The sequence below is a fragment of the Euprymna scolopes genome, chromosome 19, assembly GCF_053919585.1.
Source record: "Euprymna scolopes isolate OS-2025 chromosome 19, ASM5391958v1, whole genome shotgun sequence".
Classification (NCBI taxonomy): domain Eukaryota; kingdom Metazoa; phylum Mollusca; class Cephalopoda; order Sepiida; family Sepiolidae; genus Euprymna; species Euprymna scolopes.
In genome coordinates this window covers 44,887,983-44,900,946 of record NC_136500.1, presented here as the reverse complement: position 1 = coordinate 44,900,946, position 12,964 = coordinate 44,887,983, and the positions used below count along the sequence as shown (strand labels likewise).

Below are 12,964 nucleotides of genomic sequence, written 5' to 3'. Positions count from 1 at the left end.
GAAAACATAAAAAAGAATTAATAAAATATATAATGCAGAGCACTGAAAGAATAATTACTGCACCAAAAAAACACAAAAGAAACAGCAAAATAATTAAAAAGAAGAGTCGAGGAATAACACAGGGAATGAAAAATGGGAAGAGAAACAGCTATACAGATGATTCATAAGGATTACAAAAGATGAGATTAACGAAAACACTGGGAAATGGTTAGAAAAAGGAAACCTAAACAGGGAAACTGAATCCCTAATAACAGCCATACAAGATAATGCAATTAGAACCAATAAGGATCGATAAAACCCAAGAAAACAGCAAATGCAGACTCAAGAGACAGAGAGAGGAAACAATTATCGCATACTAAATGAATGCAGCAAACTAGCCCAAAAAGAATAAAAGTAGACACGATGAGGGGGGAGGGCAATACACTTGGAATTATGCAGAGGATCTGTATCTTGAACACTCAGATAAATGGTACAAACACAAACCGGCAAACTTGAAAATGAAAGTCACAAAATCCTATGGGACATTGATATATAAACGGATAAACCCATCCAAGCAAGATGACTGGATGTTACACTAGTTAACAAAAAGGAAAAGACCTGCCAGATTGTAGATTGTGTCATTCCAGCAGACCACAGAGTGAAAATCAAGGAGACAGAGAAATGGAGCAAATACATGGAACTAGCCAGAGAGCTCAGAGGAGTATGGAAAATGAAGAAAAGTCAAGATAACACCATTAATAATAAGAGCACTAGAAACAATACCGAAAAACTTTGTAAAGAGAATGGAAGAGATTGGAATCGGATAAGATAAGATACAACGGATAACAGTAATGCTAACTGCTGAAATATTAAGGAAAATCCTTGAATGCAGAAACTGGACATACAAAAAATGCTACAGATGTGACACACAAAGGAGCATCACACAGAATCATGAAAACTGGAACTGCATATTTGTAAGTTAACCCTCTACCTTCCCCTAACCTTAAAAAAAAAATTTTTTTTGTGTGTCACCAAAAACTGACGCCACACTATGTAAGCAAGGAGGGACAAGAAGGATGGAAAGACCAAGGAGAGAAAGCTCTATCCAGACCTCCGTTGGATGAGAACAAAGAGGACTGGGACCTTGGAGAGGCTTTTTGCCACACAAATTCCAGTGAAAACCAATGATCATCACCAACACGAAATCCATAGTAAGTAGCTGTTATGATAACACAAATTCATCTGCAAGTTATTGAAAGAGGTGGAGAGTACTGGAAATCTGGGGAGACTTGTTGCACTCAGATTCCAGAGTTATTCTTAAAGAGAAATCTGTGTGACTACTCCTAGTGAGAGGAACACATGATTTGCTATATATAGACCAAAAGATCCTAAAGGAGGTAAAAAGAAGAAAGAAGTTAGCCATGGCATGGATCGACTACAAAAAGGCATATGACAGGATCCCTCAATCATGGATAATAGAATGCTTAAAAATGTATAAAATACCAAGCAGGATCATCAACGTGATTGAAAATGCGATGAGAACATGAAAACTGGAATTGACAGCTGATGGACAACACATAACAGACATCAACATACAAAGAAGTATCCTCCAAGGAAATTCACTATCACCATTATTGTTCATCATAGCTCCTGAACAATATACTGAGAAAGTGCCAAGCCAGATACAAGTTCTCTAACACAGAGGAAAAAAATGAATCACCTGATGTACATGGACGATCTAAAACTTTTCGCAAGGACCAAAAATGAACTAGAGACATTAATAAATACCACCAGGATCTTCAATCAAAATATCCAAATGGAGTTTGGTATGGAAAAATGCGCACTACTAGTTATAAGAAAGGAAAACTAGAGACGACAGAAGGCATGGAATTACCCAACCAAACGGAGATGAGGGCACTAGGGGAACAAGATGCCTATAAATACCTAGGAGTACTGGAAGATAACGCCACCAAAGCAACAGAAATGAAAGAGAGAATTGGAAAGGAAATTGGAAAGGAGAACAAGAAAACTTTTCGAAACGAAATTATATAGCAGAAATCTAATAAAAGGTATAAATGCATGGGCAGTATCACTAGTAAGATACTCTGGACCGTTCATAGGGTGGACTAAAGAAGAACTGAAACATGCACAATGCACTACACCTGAAGGATGATATTGACCGATTCTACATAAAAAGGAAAGACGGTGGAAGGGGACTGGTTAGTATAGAAGACTATGTGAATGACAGCAAAAAAGAACTAGAAAAATAAATAATGCAAAACACTGAAAGAATAATCAAAGCAGTGAGAGACACTGAAAAAAATCAATAAAACAGAAAATAAAGAGACAAAGGATAAGACAAGAAAAGAAAAATGGAAGAGAAACAACTACACGGAAGGTTCATAAGGATGACAAAAGATGAAAATAACACCTGGACGTGGATGCAAAAAGGACACATAAACCGAGAAACTGAATCCCTAATAACTGCAGCATCAAAGCAAAGATCGACAAAACACAAGAAAACAGCAAATGCGACACTGTGGACAAAGAGACGAGAGGATAAACCATATAATAAGTGAATGGTCCAAAAGAAATACAAGTCAACCACCTCAGCGTAAATAACCTTCTTAGTGACACACAATATGGTTTCCGTTCTGCAAGATCTACTGCAGATGTGCTAATGGTTATATCTCATAGAATTAGTGAATCTCTTGACAAAGGCATCCTTTCTAGGGCAATTGCTCTTGACATATCAAAGGCCTTTGACAAAGTATGGCATAAAGGCCTACTTCACAAGATTTCCAGCTACAGTATTACTGGAAATGTTTTCTCTATCATTAAATCATTTCTCTCTGATAGGCTCATAAGAGTAGTGGTCGATGGATAAAAATCAGAGGCCTGCAGTATTAATGCTGGAGTCCCTCAAGGGTCCATCCTGGGCCCAACTCTCTTCCTGATCTACATCAATGATCTCCCTAAACACATACTTAAATCATTCGTTGACATCTATGCTGATGACACGACCATCTACGGCAACACATCAAAGGCTGTAAATGACAAAGCTCTCTCTGATTCTCTCTCCTCTGGTCTCGAGCGCGTGGTTCAATGGGGGAAGACATGGCTGGTTAACTTTAATGCATCTAAAACCAAACTCCTATCTTTACATCATCAACGCCTGATCCCCATCTGGCATCAAGTGAAATGGATGGCTCTCGTCTAGGAGAAGCCCCATGTTTTGACAAGCTTCTGGGTTTGACCTTCACTCCTGATCTGAAATGGAACATGTACATCAAGTCTGTTGCTAAGGAAAGATGGTGGGATCCTTCTACCGCTCCAGAAGATATCTCACTACTGATGCAATTCTCTATCTATATAAAAGCCAAGTACGTCCAAGGATGGAATACTGCAGCTATATCTGGGCAGGAGCTGCTAAAAACAGCCTATCCTGCCTTGACAGAGTACAAAATAGACTTCGTGGCTTTCTTCCCTGCAACGTCTCTCCCACAGAAGAGACGTTGCAAGCCTATCTTTGTTTTATCGTTATTTCCATGGTAGGTGCTCGTCTGAGCTCCAATCTCTGGTCCCCCCTCGCCAATCTTTTACGAAAAACACCCGTCTAGCTGAATCCACTGTCAAAAACTTTCCCCACTCTTTATCTATGCCTAAATCAAAACGTAGATTCCATAAACAAAGCTTCTTTCTTAGAACTGCACGCCAGTGGAACTCTGTTCCGTCTGCCTGCTTCCCACCTGACTACAACCTGGATGTCTTAAAGTCCAACGTAAACAAATTCTTGATGAACTGCCCCCTTAAGTAGACACTTTATTAAATCTCCACACTAACGTACTGTACTTACAATAACCCTTATTCCTGAGTGGATTCCGGGCCTTGATAAGTGGTGATAAGTGGTGACCACCTTGTAAAAAAAAAAAAAAAAAAAAAAAAAAAAAAGAACAGACATGACCACTGGGAATTATGCAAAAACTACATCTTGAACACACAGACAAGTGGGACAAACATAAGCCTGCAGCAATACTTGAAAATGAGAATCATAAAGTCCTATGGGGCATGGACATACAAACTAATAAGTTTATCCAAGCAAGAAGACCGGATGTCGTAATAATTTACAAGAAAGAAAAATCCTGTCAAATCATGGACTTTGTTGTTCCAGCTGACCACAGGGTGAATATCAAAGAAAAGGAGAAACGGATCAAATACACAGAGCTAGCTCGAGAGCTGAAAGAGATATGGAAGATGAAGAAAATCAAAATAATATAATAGTAGGAACACTAGGAACAATTCCGAAAAACTTTGAACAAAGAATGGGAAAAATTGGAATCAGAGGAATGAATGGAAAAATACAATGAGCAACAATAATGAAAGCAGCTGAAATATTAAGAAAATGCTTTGAATGCGGAAACTAACACACAGGAACAACAAGTGCGGGCCAGACAAACTGCTGCAAAGGCAAAACATGAAACACTACACGGAACCTAGAACACTGAAGCCGCATATCTATGTTCTCTACCCCCCCCATTGCCACATCACTGCCCCCCCCCAAAAAAAAGGCGAGACCAAATGTCCAAGTAGAGTCAAGGAGGAAAGAAAGACCAATAAACTGACCAGACCTCAGCCAGATAAGTGCGAAGAGAACTGGGACCTTGGGAAGGCTTATTACTACTCAAACTCCAGCGAAGACCATTAGCCGCTGCCAACGAGAAATCAGTGGCAAGCCCCTGTTGCGATAATGCAAATTTATTTGCAAATGTTATCAAAAGACGTGGAGAGTACTGGAAACCTGGGGAGACGTTGTCACTCAGCTTCCAGGGAACACCACAGGCTGTTTTCAGGGAGAGATGTTTGAAGACCTGTGTGAAAGCTCCTTGTGAGCCAATAATAATAATAATAATAATAATAATAATAATAATAATGTAATAATTGTGTGATATGAATATCCAGTGTAACAATTTCATTGAAGCCAGGAGACCAGATTTAATCTTATTGGAAAAAAAAGAACACAAAGGAAAAATCATCGATATAGCAGTATCAGCTAATGTGAATGTGGAGGAAAAAGAAAAGGAGAAGTACGAAGACTTGAAAAGGGAGATAAAAAGATTGTGGAAATGAAAGAAAGTAGAATTTGTTGTGATGGGAACCCTGGGGAGTGCAACAAAAGGATTTAACGAGTGAATTGAGAAAATTAGAATCCATTGCAATGTTCAGAAGACGGCCTTGTTGGAAACTGCCAGAATCTTATGGAAATTGCCGGAAGACTGAGATTAAAAAAAGAAAAAATGCTGATAGCCTATGGTCATTTGTTATGATCCGCCTATTAGTATAAAATCGACAGACATAAAATGTGATAACTGAAATTTAGAAAAAAAAAAAAAAAAATTGTTTTACATGCTCTCCTGCATTGACTGGCTTTTAGAAATTCAATTTGAATCTTACATTTTATAAAATTTTTATTTATCTAATGCATACGCATGCCTTATAGATTCTCCTCTTGGTCGACAGTGGTAACTCTCTGCTGGTTAGTAATAGCAAAAGTTCCCTCAACTTACTCCATCCACACCTTTACACTAGCACCTGCTCCTCCTTGTGCTCCACTGGTATCACCAAAGTAACAAATCTTCTGCATAACTTCAATCGTTTCACCATCCAAATATACTTTCTCCACATCTGGATTCTCATCCATCCCTATTGTCTTAAATTTCTTGCACACAAACGGTCAACCCAACTAATATTTGTTTTACATGCTGTGATGTTTTTAGAAATTCAATTCGAATTTTACATCATAAAAAGTTTTTATTTATATTTCTTTATCTCAAATCCATCCTTATCACTTTCTCCCATATTTTTCTTTTATCTCAAATCCATCCTTATCACTTTCTCCCATATTTTTTTTTTATCTCAAATCCACCCTTTATCACTTCCTCCCATGATTTTTCTGGCCATTCACTGCCAACTAACCCTGCTACCTCAACTGTTCTGCATCTACTAATTCAAGAACTCTCATCAATGCTTTCAAAGTGACCAAAACATCGAAGTCTCCTGTTCTCCACACACATTTCCTTATACTCTCCAGATTTAATCTTCCTCTTAAGTCACCAGATCTAAATCTATTTTTTAAGACGAACATTACACATTCATAGTATCATTCTCATATCATCTCTCTCTACACAACTCATAACATCAACCTTCACTTGACAGAATTCACTTCCATATATCACGCAACTTACACATGCCTGGTAGATTCTTCCCTTCATCAACAGCGGAACCTTCTGCTAATTATTAATGGTAGTCTCTCTGAACTTAATACACTTTTACTTTTTGCAATTACACCAGTACCTGCTCCTTCTTGTGCTCCAATGATATCAGCAAAATAACAATACTTCCAAATAACCTGGGCCCAACTCTCTTTCTGATCTACATCTATGATCTTCCAAATCATATCCTAAGATCATTCGTAGACATTTATGCTGACAAGACTACCATCTATGGCGACACATCAAAAGTCATAAATGATCAAGTTCTCTCTGATTCCCTCTCCTCTGATCTTGAGCACATTGTTAAATGGGGAAGAGGTGGCTGATTACTTTTAATTCATCTAAAACCAAGCTTCTATCTTTGCATCATCAATACTCTGATCCCCATCTGGCATCAATTGAAATGAATGGTGCCATGTTTTGACAACCTTTAATCCTGATCTGAAATGAAACACATACATCAAGTTCGCTGCCAAAGTTGCTGCAAAAATGATGGTATCCTTCTTCCGCTCCAGCAGATATCTCATTTCTGATGCAATTCTCTAGCCATAAAAGCCAGGTACGTTCAAGGATGGAGTATTTTTGCCACATCTGATCAGAAGCTGCTGGAAAGAACTTATCCTGCCTTGAAAAAGTTCAAAATATACTTCGTAGCCTTGTGGGGGATGTCCTTTTCTCTTTCTTGCAACCTCTTTCCCACAGAGGAAACGCTGCGAGCCTGTCTCCGTGTTATCATTATTTTCATGGCAAGTACTCGTCTAAGCTCCAATCTATGATCCTCTCTTGCCAAACTTTCACAAAAAGCACTAGTCTATTTGAAATCATTATCAATAATTCCTCCCCACTCTTTATCTGTGCCTAAACCGAAACGTAGATTCCATGAACAAAACTTCTTTCTTAGAACTGGATGCTTGTGGAACTCTGTTTTGTTTGCCTACTTTCCAGCTGACTACAATTTGGTAATCTTCAAGTCCAATGTCAACAAATTCTTTATGAACCGTCCCCTTCAATAATCCAATTTACCAAATTTCCGCTACTAGCGATTACTACGATATTATCCCATTGATTATTGTAAACTCATTAACGCTTATCCTCGAGTGGCCTCCGGGCCTTGATAAATGGTGACTCCTATGTAAAAAAAAACAAAAAACAAACCTCAGTAGCTTTTTTTTTTAATTGTCGTTTCGCCCCAAACAAAGCACAGAGCCACTTAGTCGTAAGGGACTAGATTTGTAGGGATCCTATTTATGGAGTTGGGCAGCCAGATATCTATTCACATTACACCTGGAATCTTGCATATCAGTACAGTCAGAGAAGCAGGGGTCCGGGAGGGAATTCCAAAGTGAAACAGTCGAGTAGAAGCTTTATGGCATTTAGGGATCTCTACAGTATAGTGGTGGGATTTTGCTGCTTGTTGGGTTTGTCGAGAGTATTGTTGTTGAGAGGGTACTACTGCTTGATCAGAGCACTTGCCATTGAAATACTTGTAAAATAGACACAATGATGCCACGTTTCGGCGATGACTCTTCGATATATTTTCTCCACATCTGAATTCTCTTCTGTTTTCGTTGTCTGACATTTCTTGCACGCAAATGGCCAACCCAACCCTCAATCTACCCATAATTCCACTGCACTTCTTGTGTACCTAATGCATACATTGTTTGTATTATTTTATTTTTGTTTTACACTTGCACCAGTCACTTTCTAACAAAGTTGTATTTGTGTCCTTTTCCTCTTACACCAAGCTTTTAAAATCGATTTAAAACTTTTACGACTTTTATATGATTTGGATTATACAGATTACTGTTCTCATCTCGGATGTTATTCTCACAACATTTTGGCTGATGTAACCTCCGACTTTAAATGTATTTTGTCAAACTCAGGAATCTTTCTGTTGAACTCGGGAATCTATACTGAATTTTGAATAGGATCCTTTATTTACCATGCTCTCGTTCTGTCAGCCGTGGTCGGGTAAAAAACTTATACAATTCTGAAGATGAAAACACTAGTCCGAAGTATCAAAATTATACAGATTATCAATCCTCATCTCCAAAATTTCTGACTTTTGTTTTCTTTTCTGGCAGGTGGCGGTGTTGGATTTTGTACAGGGCGTCTATGGACACAAGATGGAGTTTTAGCAGCATCGGTTTCACAGGAGGGAGTTGTGCGATCATTGTTATAATCAGGAGTTAGGAATTAATTAGAGTTAATAAATTACTCTTTCCTATTCCAATCGCCTAACTTATGTCACTCCGGACAAAATAACGTCTTTGTCTTTGTTTTCTTTTTGTTTTTTTAAGATGTGGAATTTTCAATTCCTCAAATTCCTGGTAATTATTATGCTTATCAAATAAATGTTGGTTTTCTTGCTATCGGATCACTTTCAATCTTTGCTCGAATATCCATCTGTATGAATACTATGAAGAGCTTTTCTACGAATGCACTCTGTGTGTGTTCATTGCATAAGCTATAATTGCTCTCTCATTGTGCCGGCCTTTCTTCCATTACCTTGACTATTAAAACTGGAATTTTTATCACCATGATCTGGATCACAGCGACTACTGTAGTAGGCCTCCTCAGTTTTGTTTTTGTCATTTGTGTCGAAAACAATGTCTGATTCAGTCTTTACCACGATCGGGGAAGTTTTTGGTGGTGAAGAGTGAGCTTGTTATTTAGTATTTTTAAAACTTGTTTTGACATTTTACCAAGCGTGAGATTCTTGAATGGTGGCTTTTATTAACCGTTCATTTCCCAGAGTGAGGTTAGCGCTTGTTAATACTCTGTATGCAAGGGCAGCTTCAGGCAGAATTATTTTGTGTTCTTTTAATTTTGTAATCTGGCATTCAAACTCAATGAGAAAATTAGAATATTTCTTTGTCTCCAGTGGCTTTCAAAAGCTTCGTACACTTTAAATGCTGTTTGGTTGGCGTCTACTAAGAAGAGGGTATTAAGGCTTTGGTATAACTTGTCCATTCGATCTTCAGCATTTAGTGTGTCAAGATCTGATTCCAACAATACCTCACTTGCTTCAGGGCCAGCCTTAGTTAATTGGAGGCCCTAGGCGAAGTGAATTTAGTGCCCCCCCCCCTCAAATGAAATAGAAAAATAAATACGGAAAAAAATAAAAATACTGTGAGAAATTTCCATAGCCAACGCCATTTGTTTACCCGCCTAACATGATTTGCTAGACGGTCTTTGATTGGTTCAATTTGAATGCGCCAATTGGCGCCAATTTTTTTATTCATTTTTTTTTTATTACATTTTCACCCCAAACAAGGCACATTGCCACTTTGGTGTAAGGGGCTACTATCAGGGGCAGCAGCTACTGGGGCACTATGTTGGGATTTGGGCAGCAAGATGTTGGTTCACGTTACACTTGAACTTCTGCATGTCAGTACAGTTGGGGAAGCAGGGACCTGGAATGGAATTCCAGAGTCTAGCAGTTCTGGGGAAGAAACTACTGGAGTAGAAAGATTTTCTACATCTAGGGATCTCTACTGTGTGGGGGTGGGATGTAGCTGCCTGTCGGGTTTGTTGAGGGTGTCTAGGTCATGGGGGCATAAGTGTCTGCAGTTCATCAGAGCATTCACCATTAAAATACTTGACAGAGGCTGAAGCTTAGCTGCCAGTTCAGGGCCTATCAGATTGGAGACTCTCTTTTAAACCTTGTCTAGGAGCGAGAGACTAGTAGTAGACGCACCAGCCCAGATGTGACAACAATACTCCATACATTGGTGAATGGTGGCCTTATAGAGGTACAGGATACTTTCAGGTGTCAGTAGTTTTCTAGCACGGTAGAGAGAGCCTATCTTCTTCGCAGCGGCCCTGGCAATGTTTTCAATATAATTGTTCCAACTCATGTTTCCTGTGAACGTCAGGCCAAGCAGTTTGAAAGATGTACTCTCAGACAAATAACGTCTTTGTCTTTGTTTTCTTTTTGTTTTTTTTTAAGACGTGGAATTTTCAATTCCTCAAATTCCTGGTAATTATTATGCTTATCAAATAAATGTTGGTTTTCTTGCTATCGGATCACTTTCAATCTTTGCTCGAATATCCATCTGTATGAATACTATGAAGAGCTTTTCTACGAATGCACTCTGTGTGTGTTCATTGCATAAGCTATAATTGCTCTCTCATTGTGCCGGCCTTTGCTATAGGTGGCAGAGAAGGTTTCTTGTAATTATGGAAGGAAACCAGTTTAGTCTTGGCAGCATTGAATGTGACCGTCCATTTTTGTCCCCATTCCACTACAGATTGGAGGTCATCCTCTAGTGTTTTTGCCATTTCTTTAGATATGTGTTCATTTGTTTTCCTGTCTTGCCTGTTATAGAGTGTGGTGTCATCAGCATATATACCCATCTCAGAGGCAGTTTTGTCGGGGAGGTCATTAATAAATATTAGGAACAATAGAGGCCCAAGGATAGACCCCTGAGGCACTCCCGCATTTACATCACACTGTTTAGATGTACGACCGTCGAGGACAACCTGGATTTTTTTCTTATCGAAGAAGGATTTAATTATGTTAAGTATTCTACCAGTGATACCGTATGATTTAATTTTCCTGAGGAGACCCTCATGCCATACCCTGTCAAAAACCTTAGATATATCTAGAGCTACCGCTCTGTCCTCCCCCGCTTTGTCCAGTGAATGGTATAAACGTTCAGAGATTACAGTGAGGATGTCTGCTGTGGAACGGGCTTGTCTAAATCCATATTTTGGTCAGTCAGAAGTTTAGCATCTGTAAGTTGACGGACTAGAGCATGGTTAATTATGGTCTCAAATATTTTGGCGAAAAGTGGGAGGAGGCTAATGGGGCGATAATTTGATGGGTCAGTTCTTTCGCCAGAATTCTTGAATACTGGTACCACAGGAGCAGTTTTCCAACAGCCCGGGAAGCATGATTCATTAAGGCATTTGTTGTAGAGTTTGGAGAGAACTGGAGCTACTTCGGCTGAGCACTTTTTTAATAGCACAGCTGGGATGAGATCAGGGCCACATGCTTTTGAAGTGTCAAGGTTTTTTTTATGATAGCATGTACCTGAGCAGGGGTGATTTGTAGATCGTCTAGCGTGGCGTTTGTCTGCAAAGGAAAGTCAGGCAGGGAGTGGTTGGAAGGGTCCAGTGTGGAGTTCGAGGCAAACCGGTTGGCAAGCATATGAGCAAACAACCTCGTGATTGTTGGTTAGTGGAGGAATTGTTGATTGCCCATTATTTACTACACTGTTATAGATTTTCCAGAAGTTACAAGTTCCTAATTTTTGTGTTTTGATGCGTTTTTTAGTGGTTTCAGTAAATTCTCTCTTAGCTGTCGCTATTTCTTTCTTAACGTTATTTCTAGCTTCTATATACTTATGTCTGTTTGAACTGGACTTATGTCAGTTAAATCTGCGGCATGCATGCTGCCTTTGAGCAATGGCAGTTGCGCAAGTCAAAGTAAACCATTGGAGAGAGTGGGGCTTGCTATAAAATTTCCGCATGGGAACATGTGCTTCAATTGCTATTTTGAACCATACACTTGCACACTGCTCAGCAGGAAGAGAAAAAATATTTTCCCATGGGGCATCTCTGATAAGATCTCTAATGGCTTCCTTTTTATAATATCTCGTTGTTTTGAGTACTAGCTCTTCAGTTTTGGGTCTAGAGTTTAGGGCGATTTCGACCATTAACGCTGTATGATCAGCGTTCCCGAGTGGGCTGTCAGCATTTGTTGTACACTCCTCAGGAACTGTGGTCAGAAACAGATCTAGAAATGATGCATGTTGTTCTTGCTGGTCAGGGAAACGGGTTGGAAACGTAACCATTTGTGATAGGGAGTGAGATATAGTGAAGCTATGTATCTGTGTAAGTAGAGAATACAAGCCAGTTTTTGTGGTGAACATTAAAGTCACCAAATAGTACTTGTGCGCTAATGTCGAGGGAAAATGCTGTTTCTCTGCTGTCAGAGACTTTGTTTATTATGGTACAGTCCTGGGTCGGGGGAGAGTGGTAGAGAAAATAAAAGTAGCTAATGTTATGTTGTATGTTTAGTCTAAAGTACATAAAGGCTTGATCGTCCGTTTCTAGGTTTCTTTCTCGAGTCAGGGGGAGGGTGCTACGAATGTAGACTCCAAGTCCGTGCATATGTCTGTCAGAGTCCTTACGGCAGAGTGGGAGATAGCCAGGCATGTTAAAGTAGTTAGAGGGGATTGAGGAGTGTAGGTTAGTCTCGCTTAGTGCTAAGATATCCGGGGTATTTGTTAGGAGAAATGCTTCAACATCAGCTAAATTAGTTCTAAGCCCATGGATGTTGGTGAATGCAAGCCTCAAGGGAGGAGGCAAGTTGGATTTGTTTGTCCCTAGACCTGGTTTAAGCTTATTTTTTGATGGTACTGTCGTCATATTTTTAAAGTTTCAGTTAGGTAAGGGAGAGCTGAACAAGAGATTATGCAGGGTATCAGACATGCAACACAAGTAGACCATTAGCTGACCTTTCTTCAACTAGGACTATGGCCCCAGGAAAGGCCATCGGAGATGAGTGCAAGGTCCCTTTCCATGCGCGACATGGCACTACAAACATCCCGATATTATACAGCTGTTGATGGAGCAGCCGCTCTAAGCGCTATCAAAGAGTTAAGGCGCCTGAACTACCAGTTGGAAACAGCAGCCAGGAACTGTCAATCCGGTACCCTCAACCCATCAGAAGAAGGTCACCCCAATCTAATTGCACAGGCATGTGT

General features: G+C 39.5%; 1 protein-coding gene across 2 annotated transcripts in view; it reads left to right on the top strand.

Moving 5' to 3' along the window:
- The window catches only part of LOC145303545 (acyl-coenzyme A thioesterase 8-like), a 51,344-nt gene extending 42,726 nt beyond the window's left edge, over positions 1-8,618 (top strand). For both annotated transcript variants that reach the window (XM_080145017.1, XM_080145016.1), the window contains one exon: positions 8,333-8,618. In XM_080145017.1, the coding sequence (XP_080001143.1) occupies positions 8,333-8,430 (98 nt within the window). In that variant the 3' untranslated portion in view covers positions 8,431-8,618. The remainder of the gene's footprint in view (positions 1-8,332) is intronic.
- Positions 8,619-12,964: the final 4,346 nt, after the last annotated feature.